At 42.0% G+C, this 17,158-nt stretch overlaps 1 protein-coding gene across 1 annotated transcript; it reads left to right on the top strand.

Annotated features, from left to right (window-relative positions):
- Positions 1-6: 6 nt before the first annotated feature.
- On the top strand, positions 7-17,103 carry GATM (glycine amidinotransferase). Its single transcript, XM_019504134.1, has 9 exons — positions 7-75; positions 967-1,185; positions 8,395-8,590; positions 8,879-9,069; positions 10,754-10,891; positions 12,091-12,255; positions 13,937-14,000; positions 14,112-14,228; positions 16,559-17,103. Exons 1-9 carry the CDS (start codon positions 7-9, stop codon positions 16,669-16,671), a joined length of 1,272 nt encoding a protein of 423 aa, XP_019359679.1. The 3' UTR covers positions 16,672-17,103.
- Positions 17,104-17,158: the final 55 nt, after the last annotated feature.

The following is a 17,158-nucleotide window of genomic DNA, read 5'->3' as shown; positions in this document are numbered from 1 at the left end:
GGAGCGATGCTGCGCGTGCGGTGCCTGCGCGGGGGCAGCCGCGGAGCCGAGGCGGTGCACTACATCGGGTCGCGGGTGCGTAGCGGGCCGGGCGGCGCGGGGTCTGGCACTGACAGGAGAGGCCCTGCCTTGCCTGGGGCTGCATCCATCCCAGCCCGGGGGCAGCTGTCCGATGATCGCACCCCTGAGTGCCACTGCCTCCCTTCCCTCTCGACAGCCGGTCCCTTCTGGTGCCAGCTGGCATGCCAGGGTGCCCGGGCGCTGCCGAGAGATGCGGTGCAGGTGGCCAGCGCTAGGAGGGGACCCCTGGATTCAGAAACCCGGGGCTGGCGTCGTGGCCTGCGGGGCAGCGCCTTGTGCCCTCATCCAGCCGGCCTGCCCACGGAGGGTGTCTGGTTGGACTTGTAGTCTCTCTTTGCGGTTGTTCCTCCTGTCCAGACTAGCACCTTGTCAAGTGTCAGTGGCACCCTAACGGGCAGCCATGAAAGCGAGAGCTGCAAAGATGCGTTTCCTCCACCCAGCTCTTCTGCGCCTCAATTGATGGACCTAAAACAGAGCCAAATTATGTTTGCCTGTTTAGTGGCCACATTGATGCTATCTGTAAAATTCATGGACCTGCTGTCCATAAAGAGAAGGTGCAGGGGAGGGGGGAATCCTGCATGGATTTAAGATGGCCTGGTAGATTATGACAGGGTTGTCAGAAATAGCAAAGGACAGAACTTGGAGACCTGGGAGGTCTCTCCAAGGCCTAAGTTCATTGTCCATCACAGCTGTGCTTCTTTAAAGGTGAAATATTAACATTTCAGTGGAATACCTACAATAAAGAGTGTTGTGCTCTAAAGAAAAGCCTTCCAGGCAACATACACTGCAGTCAAAAGACCCAGGGATGCTTAATATCTCCTCTCGTATTTGTTTAGTTGCGTGAAACACCTAACTTTCTTCTTTTTCTTTTTTTCCCTTTTCAAGCTTGGAAGATCACTTACCGGATGGGTGCAGCGAACTTTCCAGAGCACCCAGGCAGCCACAGCCTCCGAGGCTTCCTGTGCTGCTGATGACAATAAGGCCACCGATCCTGTTCTGAAGGACTGCCCTGTTTGCTCATACAATGAATGGGACCCACTGGAGGAAGTAATTGTAGGGAGAGCTGAAAATGCATGTGTCCCTCCTTTTTCTGTGGAGGTTAAGGTAAAAGGCTTATATCGGAAAAAATGCATCATTTTGCATATAATGTTTCTTAGTTTGTAGGGTTCCCGTGCACACTGAGGAGTTCACTGGCATAGCTGTTGATGTGATTTCCCCTTTACCTCCACTACGTGCTGACAGGGTTACCAGCAACAGTGGAGCAAAGAGCGAGCCTAAAACAGGCAATCTGCTTACTGACTCTCAGAGACAGGGTTAATAGTTACGACTGCAAGCTGTCAGGATTCTTTTGCTTCTATTTTGTTCTAATTGGAACTGCCCTGCTGTAGATTCAGCCTTGTATGGAAATACATACAAGTCTATTTTCCAAGCATGTTGTTGTGCATTAGTAGGCATCTGTTTGTCTCGCAACACAATAGAATGTCCCTAGTGAGGCATCAGCTCGCTGAACATCTGCAAGTTTAGCAGTAGAGCCCAATTCTTGTGCGAGTCCTTTCCATACTTATCACATCTGCAGTTCATATCAAACAAACCTGAAAGTGGTGTGGGGTTCTTCCTGAAGTTTCTTTTTGCCTCTGCATGTTGGGCTCTTCTTTCTTCAAAAGCATTTAAATTATAATCTAATGTTGTGAATTAAGATTATAATCCCATTCTACTCCCTCCCCTCCACGCTCCCTCCAATTTGCAAATCTTGGTTCTTGGGTTCCATTCTAGGTTAAGGTGTCCTAGCTCACCTTTTTTTGGTGTACATGTTTAAAATAATAGTATTTTGTTTAAAAACAAAGTGAAATGTTTATAAAAATCTATACTCTAGAAGGTCCCATATTGCTAACGTTAACCTACTTACAAAAATGTAATATATTTAAAATGCAGGATGAAAATGTTTAACATATTAAAAGTGGATTTTCAGATCATCAGGTTTCATCTAGACAGTGAAATATGTTTTTGTTTAAAAATCTTTTCCTGCTTAGTTCTGCTTTAGAAATTGGCTTCTGGTTCTAAGAGAAACTAAGCAGTTATTGGAGAAGTTCCAATAGATCGGTATTCGTACTGCTCAAGCACAAGACAAAACTCATCGTTTGCCCTTGCCATCCCTCTTTTGTGCACTTGAGGTGATACTGGCACCACTGAACGCAGGGAAACATCACTATTGATTTCACCATGATCTGCTTTTACCTATTCAGAGCTGCAGATCAGCTGTGACACCTCATTTTGCATGGGCCAAAGAAACCCAAAGCCTACCAGGAAAATATGCTGAGAATGGCATTTCTCCAGTAAAAGATGAAGTAGATGCAATTCATAAAGTTGAAAGTAATGTTTGCACTTCATGAAGCAACTGAGGGCATGAAAAAAATTCTCCCTTGCTTTATAGCTAACTTGTAACATTATTTGTGGTCAAAATTCTGTAGCACTTGTCTAACTCCCTTCAGCAAAATTAGGATACATCTACCCTTTGTGAGCAGTGTCATGAAGAGATACCCAACCTAGCTCCTCACTTTCTAGCCTGCAAACTAGAAGCAGTACAACTACATGTGCTTGGCACTCAGCCTGGGGTAATTAGTGCTGTGCTCTCTCTCTTTCTCTCTGAAATTTAAAAAAAATTATAGTTTTCAGATAATCCAGCAAAATACCTATTTTTAAAAATTTTGTGGAGTGAATACAGCTGCAGTCAACATATCCTCCTGTAATTTGAAAGACTTGTTTTTGGCAGCCACTTCAGTCTTTTGGCTGCGATCTGTAAATGATGTGATTCGCATAAGAAGGAGGAATGAATGAATGGAAGTGAGGTGCCACTGTGTGTCTGGTGAATATAAATGGCATTGGCACTTGATGGCTAGTACACACCCTTATAGATGCTACAAAAATGTGTGCATCAGTATCACATTTGGAAAATCACTAGAAGTGAAATGACCATTGCACTAATTGCTGGGAGGGTTAACCCTTGTGAATTAGCATGTTGGTGTTTGTAGCTCATTTGTGGGGGAGGGTATGGCTCTTTTTTTAAACACTAGCTTGGGACAAATATCTGTAATATGCACAGTTTGTAAGTCACAGTGGACTAGTAAACTTATCTGTATATTTTGTGAAACACAATATTCTTAACAAAAAGGTCTCACTTTACTAAGGAGATGAGCACTGTTTTACCAGCAAAATATCTTTGCTGAGAAATGGGAAGAGATTGCTTCTCAATAAACCTTGGTAGTATCTTGGTACAAATGTCTCTCTTCACTTTTACAAAACAATACATTGGTCTTCTGTATTGGTGTGAATATATAACTGGGGAAAAATATTACCACTATACAAAACAGATATCAGACATGAAACTCTTAAGTAATAAAAAGTACAGTTTTTTTAAATCTCTAAAATACATGTTCATGTGAAGTGTAGGCTCCTTTCATTGCTTACTGAAGAGCCGTTTAATACTAAGTCCTCCTACAAATAATTAATAGTATGACCATTACATTTTGAAATCACAGTTCATTACACGTACAAATGTTGGTTATACCATTAGTTAATCTGTTAGGAGCAAGATATGCTTACATAGGACAAAACTTCTGTTTGGACAAATTCTGACTTTGTGGCAGGTGGCTGTAAGGAGATGAACTCAGCCCAAAAATCACTGCACTAAGGACATACCACCTGTGTTGTACTGACAGTGGGGATGTGTGCTCTCTATTAAAGTGTGATCTTGACATTGCTTGACTCGAGACCTTTCTACAGCTGGATTTGTCACAACCATGTAATTTCTTGGGAAGTAAAGAGGAAAGTATGTGTGGCTGGAGGAGAATGCGTGGTAGGAAAAGGGGAGTAAAGATTTCGTTGCACTCACTGGGTCCAGATTCATTCTTGGTGGTTTTGGAACTAACTTGCATTTATCCTGTGTGACTGATTTGTCTTGTTAACTGAACTGGATTCCACAGGAATGCTGGGCATGTCACATCATCTACATGTGACTTTGGAACAGCTGGTGAAGTCTGTGTGGCGATCAGATTACCCCAGACTAGCTGATTAAAAAAAGAAATGTGGGAAATAGAGGAAAGACAGTTGCTTGAACACTGCAGAGGTGGGTAACTGTGAAGTGGTCTCTATCCCTTCTTCAACTTGGTAGTGTCTATCACTTTTTCAAGTTGTGTGCTTGGACATTCCAGAACTTAAAAAGTTCAATTTTCCCCTATTTGCTCAAGGCCCATGACAGAAGGGAAGCTGTTCAGGAAGTAGGTGGGAAGAAGCTCAAGTGGCCAGATTGGATAAATCCAATCTGATGATTCAGGTTAGTGGTCCATTGTTTTGATGAATGATGGTGTTTCACTAGCCCAAAATTTTGGGGGATCATGTCGGGTAGTCACCAGGTATGGGCGTGTGCCCTTACATCCGACGGACATTCACTGACCCGCTCACGGGTGCTCCCAACCTTTGGTCAGGGTTTCCTACGCTTGCTCTCTCTCCCCGCCTGCCACGACTTTGATGTTGAAAAGGATATTTCTTTTGATTATTGGAGATGTTAATGAAAGGGAGGTGGTGACTACCCACCTCCACTGCGACTGACCGCCAGTTCCCGCCCCGGTTCGTGAGGCCGTGAACAGGGAAAGCAGCTAGATGATTAGACTGGAGAGGTACCTTTCTTTCCTCTGTTTTTTCATTCTTATCTTTTAAAACATTTGGAAGATCTTGGTTCTCTGGGAAGCAGGCCCCGATTTATCTCTTGAGCTTTTTACCAGGCTTCTCCCAGCACTGGCTTTCCCACATTCCCTGGCAGGCTGGGGAGCTCCCTTTTCCCTCCGAGCTGATTGGGACCACTCTGGGCTTGATTGGCAGCACACGGCCACTTAATGAACAAAAAACCCCCCTCGAACAAGATTGTAAAGGTCGACTGGGAGAGGACACTGCTTTCCCTGCCCTCTTTCTTCAGCCAGCCCTGGCTTCTTTTCCCCTTGGGGTCTAGGCTGCAGGGCCCTTGGAGAGGCTGGGTTTCATTTTTCCTTCCTCCCAGGTCTCTTGACTCCACTCAATTTTCTTTCCTGCTGTGGCTGCGCCTGAGTTACTTGGCGGCCAGTGGGGCTTGATCACTGTCCCTGAGTAAATAAAATAACCGGTGTCTCTGGCTCCAGAGCATCTGCCCTCCTTGGCTTCCTTTCCTTTCTTCTCTATGCCCTTCTCTTTACCATCTTTAAAGGGGTTCTTCCACACCTGGAGCCCGATCAGGTGCTTACCCAGCTCCTGGGTGTCAGTTTAGCATTGGGTGCTCCCAGCCTCCATCCTCCTGAGGGTTCCTCCTTCCTTGCCTTCTCTCCCTAGCTCTGCCCCTGGATATTGTCCTGGCTGCGAATTTGCCCCAATCCCTTTAACCTGCCGCAACGATAAGACTGGTTTGGGGCACACGGGGAGCTCCCACTGCAGTGCAGAGGTCCCGTTCTGGTTGGGTCGGAGCTCCTGGCCGGGGCAGCATTCCCAGTAAGTACCCTTCAGCTTCTTACAGATCACTGTTGTAGACATGCCTCCAGACACACTGGTTGACTACATCTCCATGCCAGCCATATGCTGAAACCACAGCTCTGCTGAGCATATTGAGGCTGTACCCTGCCTCATGGAGGTGGTAACAAGGGCTTTCTGCCAGGCTAATGAGGAAGGCCTGCCATCTTTGCTGTTTGGGTAGACTCCAGTGTCCCATGAGCATCACTTCCTATGTACAGGAGAGCTGAAATCTGTCTCAGCAGGAGCCAAGTCTTTCCTTGTACATCTGTGAGTGACCTTCCAAGCCCATTCCTGAAGAGCTGTGATGGGCTGCAGTTCACATGGTGGCAGCCACGGTGCCCACCTAGAGTTGACAGAGGAGCCTAATGAAGTTTACACCCCTCAGAGTTGTTTCTGGATATCTGCACAGAGGTAGAGGCCACTAATTTCATTATAGATTTGTTATATTTTCCAAGTTTTTTCCTCAACCATGAGGGCTAGGAAAAATAATACTTGAAAAACAAGTGCAGAGATTTCAAAGTTCTCACAGAAGCCCAGGAGTAGGAGCTCTAAGTACCTGTATATGGCATTTGTCTCAGTCCAGCCCTGACAAATGATGGCAAACCAACTTTCTGCCCATCTCTTCACAGAAAACATTTCTTTCCCCTTAAGTATGGATGTTAAGGGCCCTTCCTGCCCAAGGGCAGTCTCCTGGGAAGTGGGACATCTGCATTCAGAGCATATATATAGACTCTCCAAAGTCACTGGAACTGGCGCACCACTGTGCTGAAGTGAAGCTTGAGGTGGGAAGGCAGAGGAGAATAAGCAGTAATTACAAGTAAAAACTGCTAGGTGGAAAGATGGACCAGAGGGCAAAGTGGATCAGCAAAAGATTAAACTCACAGACAAGTTTATCTTTCAGATTAACTTCAAGGTCCTTGTATTACTGTTTCTCTCCCATCTTCCTAAACTGGAATCTGTATGGTAGGGGGTATGTTTGCACAGTGTCTAGCACAAGGAGGCCCAGATCCTGACTTGGACCTTTGGGCAATACTTTGGAGTGTAAATATTAAGTAGCAGAAGCTGACACATCTTCTATCACTTGCTCCTTGGCTCTTGCCGATGGTTCGTTTCTTTGCTCAAACATACCCTTGTCACTAGCTTTTCAGATCTGTTATTTGGCTTTTACACACCAACAGGGATTCTACAATTGTAGAAGATACAAGCATCCATATGTATGAAAGGAAAATGAACTTTAGTACTGCATCTGCATTTGTTGACTATTTTTTCAGAACTCCATTTTAGTAATCATGTTCTGTGTCCACACCCTCTGGAGTAATTTACCCTGAATTTTACCTCTGTATAAGGAGTAGCCCCACAATCACCTCTCCTAAGTTAGCTGTCTACAGTAGTCACAATTACAACGTTAAGTGACAAGGTGGCCAAGGAGCCCATTTGCACTGAAATCAACCATGGGAGCAAACGTATGACTGGTACATTGTTGTAACTTACCCCGGTGTTTGGAGACTTCAAGTGCTTCAGATGGGTAACTGCCCTAGAGCTGCATGACTTACAGTAGTTTAAGGCTGTGTATTGTATATCCGCTCCACTTCTATCCTGCAGTGAAGTGAAATTACATCAGAGTACATACTTCATGTGCCCAAGGCCTTAGTGCTGTCTTAATACTCTTGCAGCAAGAGAAACTTAGGTTTAAGTTATCTGGTTGCTTTTCAGATGGGGTGAGTGATGTTAGCTAGATGGAAAAATGGTAACAGATGGTAGAATAAAAAGCTTTATGATTGAACTTTGATTGCCATAATATTCAGCTGTAGTCATTTAGTCTTTGGTACCTGGTTTTAATCAGGCCAGTCAGTGAGATCATTAGGAGTGGGCTCTGCTAGAGGGTTGTGATTAGAAGGGAACTAGCAGGAAATATTTTTCTACTTTTAATGAGATTATTGGCTTCCATTTGGGTAGGTAACTAATAAGGTAACTCAGTGGATTAATCTTAAAAGATTTTTATGCAAAAAAAATCATGCTGCTGTCACATTGCAGGCCATTTTTATTTTCTGTCATTTCTTCTATTTGTAGAAGATATCTTTATCTTAGGCTGTGTGCCATGCATGCCAACTGTAACCGACAGGGGAGCTATTTATTCTCTGGCTGTCTGAACCTTCTCAACATGTACTATTGAAATTTAACTCCAGATAATATTAACTTAACTCTTGACTGGGCTACTCAGCTGGCTGACCATTCAGAGCAGGGCTTCCCAGAAGTGGCAGTCATTTATACTTCTGAAGTCCTAACGTGCACATCATAGAGCATGTACACACAAACCCCATCAAATGCAATTCCAAGTTTTCGTACTGAAAGTGCCTGCACAGATATTAATGCTCCTAAAGCAGTTCTCAACCAGGAGTTGGCAGCAGTTATTTGCAGTGATGAAACTTCTCCTATTTGCCTGGTTCTAGTCTCTGGGTGGTAGAAGGATTCCCACACCATTGACAGTGTCACCTCTGAAGGAACATCTGCAAGGCATTCAGGGAAACAGTACTAGGACATCAGACATGTAGGTGAAACAGTGGAAGACATACAGAAACCTGTGACTAGAAGAGTAATAGCTGCTTTAATAAAATCAGCTCCATCGTCTGAAATATTCCCAAATAGAAGAAAAATTATTGTGGTTGATTTATCTTTTATTGGACCAACTTGCATGTTTCTTGGACCAATACAGCTACAACATCCCTCCAACATTATCAAGTAGAGTGGTTATTTGAGCTATCTGTCCTTTTTTCTCTTCAGGCCAACACGTATGAAAAGTATTGGGGATTCTACCAGCAGTTTGGAGGCCAGAGCTTCCCCAAAGATCACTTAAAAAAAGCTGTTGCTGAAATTGAAGAAATGTGCAATATTCTGAAAATGGAAGGAGTCATTGTGAAGAGGCCTGAGCCAATTGACTGGTCAGTCAAATATAAAACACCTGACTTTGAGTCTACAGGTAAATGACATCTTGTAACTGAGGTTCTTACCACTTATTTCCTGGTCATCCTGAGCAGAGAAAGGTATTTAGCCACGTTAGTCTGAAGACAAGCAGGAGGCAGGGTAGAGATGCACCTTATAGATGGACTAAATCAGTTATGCATAAGCTTTGAATTGAGGTTTTTAAACAATGTTCATAATTGCTAAGTTCAGTAAAGTGTCTTGCAGATAGTCTAGCTGTTAATTATTTCAAGATATGTAATTCCTGTCCATATAGCCTGGTGGCTGTCTTTTTTTTCCCTTTTAGGTATGTATGCTGCTATGCCAAGAGACATCCTGTTGGTAGTTGGAAATGAAATTATTGAGGCTCCAATGGCCTGGCGAGCTCGTTTCTTTGAATATAGAGCATACCGGCCAATCATCAAGGAGTACTTCAACTGTGGGGCCAAGTGGACAACTGCACCCAAGCCCACAATGGCAGATAAACTCTATGACCAGGTATTATTTTCTTTCCTTCATTTGTCCCCACCCCAGGTGACACATTTTATGGCACTTGTTGTTGGGTGGCTTTGGACTGTGCTTTACATTCTGTGAAGCTTTACAAAACGTATGAAAACACTTTTAGTAGTGGTGGTACCAGATCCATTTTTTGTAGAATGCATTGTTAATTATTGAAAACCAGAATGTAAAACTGACTAGAAATTGGTTGTAGCCAAAGGGAGAGATATGTGCAAAAGAAACCTGTGAAAGATTTAAAATTTATTGATGAGTGTCCCTCCAAATATTCTTTGCTGAATAAATTGGCTGGGACTTCTTAAAGGAAATAGGTCTTATAAAGCTTTTGTAGAATGACTTAGTGTTACCTGTCTTAATGCTTTAACATGTAATTAATTAAGCTTTATGCTGGTAAGTTTATTGTAAAGTTAAGAGCAGATCTGAGTTATCTAATATGGTAACTCAAAACAATACTGAGGGAGAAAAAGTTAAAGGGGATGTTGTCAGGCCTGTCTTAAATGTGCTTGTACTACTCTGAGAAGGGAACCACTTTCCAAGCCTGACACTGACTCTCTTGCTGTATTCTTCAGAAAATGGAGGCCAATAAATTCTGTTCTCACCTGTAAGGAAGAGAAAAATTTGTATAATGTTTATCTTGTAGAGATATTGTGAGGATTAATAACTCAAAAAAACCCTTAGAAGCAGACTTTCCAGGTAATGTAGGAACCCCCTATTAACATTCAAAGTTCTGCAGTTACTTTATTTTAGACCTTACCCAAAGCTTATGCCTTGACTTCACTTACTGGCTTGAGATATTGATAGCTACCTATCAAATCCTAATTTCTTCGAGGCTTGGAGACTATCAGTCATCATATACCTCATTGTGATGGTTAGAACTGGTTGTGGGATATATGTTTTTGCTAATTTTCTTCCAGGACAATGGCAGAACTTTCTCAGTACTTGAGGGAAGGCCCCTAGCCTAGGATACAAAATGTATGCGCTGGTTTGGCTGCTTATATTCTTTGCATCATCCTTTCTCACAGCAGAGGCCCTTTCTTATCAATAAGGGATTGTTTCGCATCATTTGTTTGTGCTAGAATACTTCCATGCTAAAGTATGTTTAAAGATCTGGAAGATCTTACCCAGGGAGCTATTTGGGGAGAATGTGACTCTTCCTCATGCTATTCTAAAACGTGATTAAAAGCACTAAGTGCAGTCTCATTGGATATGCAAACTCACATGCTTTTTCCCAAACCACAGGATATATACAATGTTAGTCTGACAACAGCTTTGCGTTAAAGTTTGATACGTGAAATATCTTGGTTAGTAAAGTTTACTTCCAGTGCAGAAGGTACAGTGTTCTAGAGGTGACCACAGTCTAGGAAAATCAATTTTCTTATGTAACAGCCATCTCTTTAAACACACTTGTTTCTGAATTCACTTGGCAAACTGCTAGTTGCTTCAGCTAATTGAGTCCATGCATCACTGAGCTTCATGGATGCTTTTTTTCTCCTTGGTTTTTACACATAATGGAAGAGGAGAAAGAAGAAAAAGAACATTGAGGATTATACCAGATGCCAGTATATTTATAACCTTAAAATGACTATAGCAGTTATAGTAACCTTTTTCCACTGACAGCTCAGACTAAGTTTGCCTTTGAATGGTCTTGTCTCTTTCTCACAACTAGGATTATCCCATCCGCTCTGTTGAAGATAGACATAAGCTGGCTGCTCAGGGAAAATTTGTGACCACTGAATATGAGCCATGCTTTGATGCTGCTGACTTTATTAGAGCTGGAAGAGATCTTTTTGTACAAAGAAGCCAGGTAGGCAAGGGCTGTTTCCTGCAGTTTTGTAATATCTTTCAAATGCTGATTTTTATTTTTATTTTTTCTCATTTAATGGTAAAACAAATTGTGGATTATGAATGGAGTGATGGCAGGGGGTGTTTTTTTTCCAGAAGATTCTGTTTCAGATCCAGTATTCTTTAACACTTTTATTAATGATGGGGTTGCAGGAGTATAGATTTGCAGATGCCACAAGTAGAGTGGGGCTGTGAACACTCTGGATTAAAGTGCAAAGGAATCTTGCTGAATAGGAGAACAGGCCTTGGGCAATAAAGGGAGTTCAGCAATGGCAAATCCAAGGTACTACATATAAGGAAACAAAAGCAGATGTGCACATACAGAATGGGGATAACTGGGCTGGCAGTAGCATTGCCAAAAAGGATTACTGTGTTCACAAACTCATTATGAATCTGCAATGTGACGCTGTCACAAAAAAAAGAAATGCAATTTGGGTTGCATTAAAAGGAGCATTATGCAAAGCAGGCAGATGATCATACTATCCAGTTTTGAGCACTGCATTTCCAGGAAGGATGCAGAAAAAATGTGGAGAAGATGCAGAGGTGGGTGACAAAGATGAAGGGGTTGGAATGAAAGACATGAGGAAAACCTGAAGGAACTCAGTACATTTTAGTTTGAACAGAAAGAGGTTAAAGGGGTGGAGAGTGTGATACTGGTTGTCAAGTTTTGGAAGGGCTGCCATGAAGAAGACAAAGGAGTGCTGTCCTTCCTCGGCACAGAAGGCAGAACAAGAGGTAACGGACTTAAACCACAGGAAAGATACTTGTATTAAACCTCAGGAGAGTGTCCTGACCATGAGAACAGAAGAGAGTAAAAACAAACGGCCCAGGAAAGGTGTGGGGTCTCAACGCAACTTTCCGAGTTTTTGAGAAGTTTCTAAGAAGAGGAAGGATAGGGGTCTGACTGAGGAATAACGAAGCCTGTATCTCTGCAGGGCTTTGGCTTGAGATTCTTTCTAACCCTGTGGTTCTATGTAGGGAAACTAGATTTTTCCATAGACATCAGACAGTGGTCTGGTGTCTGTCTGACATGGGTCAGGCAGATTTTGTAAATGATAGTGCATACTTCTTTTTAAACGAGGAAACCAAGATCAAAGTTCTTAAAAAAATTTAGCTTATAAATATAAAATGCAAATCCACAATTTGTCACCATTTTTTCAGGTTACTAACTACATGGGCATTGAGTGGATGCGGAGACATCTGGCACCTGAATATAGAGTACACATCATCTCTTTTAAAGATCCTAATCCTATGCACATTGATGCCACATTTAATATCATTGGACCTGGCCTTGTGCTGTCCAACCCAGATCGTCCATGCCAACAGGTAAGACTGACGAGGGAAAAGAAGCAAAGTTACATGACAGCAGAATAATTGCTGACTCAGAACTTGGAATTGGTTAGAAAAACAATCGTAAGGTTAGAAGGGACCTCGTGAGATCATCTGGTCCAATCAGATCAAACTTGTAACCTTGGTGGTGTTAGCATTATGTTGTTACCAACTGAGCGAAATACAGTAGCTGGTGCAACGGGTTATTTTTTCAGTTATGTAAGTCCCTGGACTCTAGCTTCCACTGGTCCTTGGCACTGAGCTCAAGGCTTTATGTAATGGTTATTGAACTGTACATCTGAATTTCAGTAGGCTCTGGCACCAGGACTCCACCTCGGAGCAAGCCACAAAAAAGACCAGCTCAGCTCTTTACTCCCATTCGCTGCTGCTTGCCCCCTACGTAGCAAGAAGATATGGAATGTGGTTACCATGCCACTTCTGTTGTCCATAGCTTGTGTGTTTATGAAAGTTGCCTATGAATCTCAAAGCAAATGGATAAAATAGATCCTACTTGCAGAGCATTTCACATAATATTGTACTACTTCTACCTGGGTTCAGATAGAGGCTACAGTATCTCTGCTGTTCAAAGGAGTAGCTTTTCTTTATTTCTAGAAGCCCACCCTGTTTTTCAGCTTCACTATTAATTATACCAAAGGAAAGAGTCCAGTAGTTGCCAGCTCATTTGGCTGTTAAGTAACTCTGGGAAGGGCACTTCAGAGGAGAGAGGATATTCTGTAATGGGTAAAACCTGCCACATCACTACTGGGTGGGGAAAAGCTCATTGTTGTAAATGGTGCAAGAAGAGGACTACGACCCTTCTGTATTCTCTTGTTTATTTGTAAGATGTCTTTGCTTACAGACCCTGAAGGTAGTAAGTAAGCCATTTGTATGGGGTGGCTCTTAAAATTATCAACCTGCAATTTGGTGACCAGGTCTAGAGAAGAGCTCCCCCTTGTGGTGGACTTTTAATAAAGCAATGCTATGAGCACTCGAGTGTGCACAGTTCCCTATGAGATTGAAGACCCCAGTACTATTCTGTTTATCCAGATTGCCCCCTTTGCTTTGCAGACATACTTTTATAGTTATAGTAAATATTTCCTAGTAAAAATAAACTCCTAGGATGACCATGGGCTTATGCTATTTGTTAAAATAACTACACCAGCAGCCAGTTTATTTGCCTTCTAATGTTTCCTGCAGAGCATGATGCAATAGTAGAAGACTATATGGTGATTCTTGGCAAGCACAGTTACAGTTTCATTGGCTTAACAGAAGTCTAAGTGATACAATTGGTGCTCTGTGCATCAATAAATAATACATTAGAAATAATGATGCAAATATAAAAATACCATTCACTTATTTATGTATTTGTTCTTGACCAATAGGATCCAAAGTTTTTTTTTGTTTGTTTGTTTGTTTGTTTTTTGCATACCTCTTTCTTTCTATGTTAGATTTGAATACAAAAGCCATGGAACTGAATTCTAATACAAAGTGATGAACCCATGGATATGTTTTGTAAATGTGCTTACATGAAAAATTGATTTTGCAGGAAGAACTTGAATGAGGTGAAGGTATGCCATGCATAAGAGGCAGCATGGAAAAATGCAAAGGCTGGAGGGGAAAGTGATGGGAAGACATTTTAAATCCTGTTGGAAACCTAATTAGATTAAATCTCTTTCAGATTGAACTCTTCAAAAAGGCAGGCTGGACAGTGGTTCAGCCTCCACTTCCACTCATCCCAGATGGTATGTTGCATTTGCTCTGCATTTGTAAGACCAGCAGCTTGGGGTGCATAGGGCAAGAATGAAACTGAATGCATGACTGCAGGACTAAGCCATTCATTTTAATGCATTTAGGACACCCACTGTGGATGTCTTCTAAATGGCTCTCCATGAATGTCTTAATGCTGGATGAAAAACGTGTGATGGTGGATGCCAATGAGACTTCCATTCAGAAGATGTTTGAAAATCTAGGTGAGTGCTAGTTCATTGCGTAGGTACAGGCCAAAGTAAAATTCTCTAAGAGGTCACCTGTTCTTATGGCTGCACTCTTAATAGGTAGAGTGGCTAGTACTATACAAATGGAAGAATTGTTTTACCCATTGAATTCCTGGGTGAGAATCATATGAATGAGTTCACTGACTTTTTTCAAGTCAAAGAATCCTTCCTGAATGAATTTTGTTCCGTTTTAAATGTAGAAGTTAGTTTCTCCAATTTTGCAATGCAATTTTTCTTCTTGGAAAAAACATAAGCATGTGATGGGCAGGACTGCCTGTGCACAGCCTTGCTTATCCTTCATAGCTGAACTGCACAAAAATTCTTACAGCCCCAGATTTTAAACTTTTTTTTTTGTGCTATGAATGGTCAAACTTGGGATATTTAATGAAGGGATTTCAGCTGATTCATAGCTCCCCTAGGAGTGGCAGCTTCTGGAAATGGCTCTGTGGCAGGGCTCAGTTTTTTCTTTTTTCCCAAGCAGTTAGGGATGGAGTTGTTTGAGAACATGAACTAATTGCCCATAAAATGATAGTATGCAACAGACTGAACAGAGGATAGGGAGAACCTGTAATAGTGCTGCCAGAGAAGAGACGGATTCAGTCTATTTAAACTTGTCATGCTATAAATAAAGACCGTAGAAACCAAAGTGTTATTTATATATAACCCTGGAGGTTCAGGAGTTGTCTAAACTTGTAAGGAGAAATCTTGCCACTAATGAGTAGCATAATCAGTTTCTTCACTGTGGCTTAAGCTGTAATGTGTCCATCTCTCAGTAGGACTTGCTGTTTAAACAGGCCGGGAAATCAAGCTAGGATTTGATCAATCACTTGGATTTTGACCACACTGAAGTTATAATAATACTAGCAATGATCACATGAATAGCATTCAGTTGGAGGGAGCAGACTGGGGATAGGATCTGGGGTATCTGGCAGTGGGCAAATCACTTGCTCTCTGTGCTGAAATTTCTCCTTTTCTGTTCTGAGGCATAAGGGCTAAGTATTATCTTAAAAACAGATATTGCTAGCAGGGCTCTGTTTTTTGCTATAAATAAGGATAATGGAAAGGATAATAGTTCTTTCAGTCTCTTGTGGTACAACAGCTGCTCTATGTATCACTGATCACCTTGTTGCCCTGCCCTGTATTTTTTCTAATTCCACTGCATCCTTTTTGAGATGTGGAGACCAGAACTGCACATAGTACTCAGTGCCGTTCTATAATATTTCCGATAAATCTTTGTCCATGAAGGTTGCAGGAAGTGTGAACGCCATGCTACTTGGCAGTATTAGCAAGACTTCACACATAGCTAGACTGCGCATGTGTGCATGCGTGAGTGCTTTGACACCATAAACAGGAATCCATTTGTACCTGCTCAGTCTATGGGCTCAGTCCACCCCAAAACTATGTAGGCTGATGTGGAGTATTGCCAACTCTCATGAGTTAATTACAACTCTCACAATATGAAACCCCAGGCACTGGAATTATGTGACTATATTGGTTTCTTAATTGCAAATTGTTTAGTACTCAGTTTCAGGGAAGTCTGACATGAGCCTTAATGGCTCAGAAACCAGAAGGCAAATGAAATTCCCAAAATCCATGTGTAAGAGGAACCCAAACGGCTCTACTGAACAGCTGAGCAACTGGTCGTTCAGTGCTGTAAACCCCTAGAAATGAGAAGGACTTGCTTCAGAAGTTCTCGGTGCTGTGACCTCAGTCAGTCCACTGGTGTTGTGTGGGAGCTGAGCCATAGCTCAAATGTCAGTGGTGAAATGAAGGGAGAAGCAGCTTAGCTTGTTTGTGGGCGATCTGTATTCCTCTTGCACTGCAAAAAGGAACTATAAGCCCCAAGCACTTTTTTTGTTTTTTGTTTTTAAATGTTATTTCTAGAAAGTGACTCTATTAAAACAATGTACTTCGTATCTGAACTCTGGATTCTTAGGTTTCCAACTCAACCCTAAGAGCTAAAACACTTCTCTGATTCTTCATGTATGTACAGCAAAGACAGATTTTGGTTTTGGGTTTGTTTGGGTTTTTTTTTGGTTTTTGACTAGCATACCCTAACATGTCAAATGTAGGCTCCTCTCCTGGCACCATGTATTGCTGCAGGTATGGCTGGAATAGCCAAGTAAGCTGTATTCGCATCTCCCTGTTCTTTGCCTAGAACTTAAGTTAGTACTGCTCAGAGAGATTATTAACCAATAAATACGAGAGGGACACATCATGTCATGAGCACTGAACTTTGTTTAGTGTTCTGCCTAGTGCCTAACCTGTGAATTAGTTGAACAGACTCTGCCTTCTGTGTCTTGCAGGCATTTCTACAGTTAAAGTGAATATTCGTCATGCCAATTCCTTGGGAGGTGGCTTTCATTGCTGGACATGTGACATCCGCCGCCGTGGCACCCTGCAATCTTATTTTGACTAGTCATTAGCCAAATAAACAGCTGCAAAATTTGAGAAATGTGCTTAGGAAACAAATAAGTAAGTTTTGGCATTCTCCTAAAATAAGTGCATGAGCTGCAGTGCTTGAGCAATGGTGTCCCTATGGTGGTACAGTGACAGCTGATTCTTCTTCCACTCTCTACACTAAATACATGCAGTTTGAAACTATTTTTTATCAGTACAACGGGATTTCTGGCTGGCTTTTTTGAAAGAATTCCTCTATTCATGAAGCCCCTTCAGGTGGCTTCAAGTGTAAAAACTTGACAGTGCATCGAAGGCTCTTGCTAGAATAGTTTGGCCACTAATATTAACCATCTACCTCTATTTTTTTTAATATTTTATCAAAAAGGCAGCTTGAAATGTTAGACTCAAGTTTAACAGTTACTTTTTCTTTCCAGTCTGTTTACTGCTGTAGCATAGCATGTTGTGTGTGTGTGTGGTTTGTTTTTTTTTTTTTTTTTTTTTTTTTT

The sequence above is a fragment of the Gavialis gangeticus genome, unplaced genomic scaffold (genome assembly GCF_001723915.1).
Source record: "Gavialis gangeticus isolate Ggan-Ray unplaced genomic scaffold, GavGan_comp1, whole genome shotgun sequence".
Classification (NCBI taxonomy): domain Eukaryota; kingdom Metazoa; phylum Chordata; order Crocodylia; family Gavialidae; genus Gavialis; species Gavialis gangeticus.
The sequence above is the reverse complement of the archived record's forward strand: the minus strand, read 5'-3'. Positions and strand labels throughout refer to the sequence as shown.

Coding starts and splice junctions, on each gene's coding strand:
- GATM (XM_019504134.1), top strand. CDS start 7: ATGCTGCGCGTGCGGTGCCTGCGCGGGGGCAGCCGCGGAGCCGAGGCG. Junction 1,186..8,394: donor CTTTTTCTGTGGAGGTTAAG/GTAAAAGGCTTA, acceptor TTTTCTCTTCAG/GCCAACACGTATGAAAAGTA. Junction 10,892..12,090: donor TTTTTGTACAAAGAAGCCAG/GTAGGCAAGGGC, acceptor CCATTTTTTCAG/GTTACTAACTACATGGGCAT.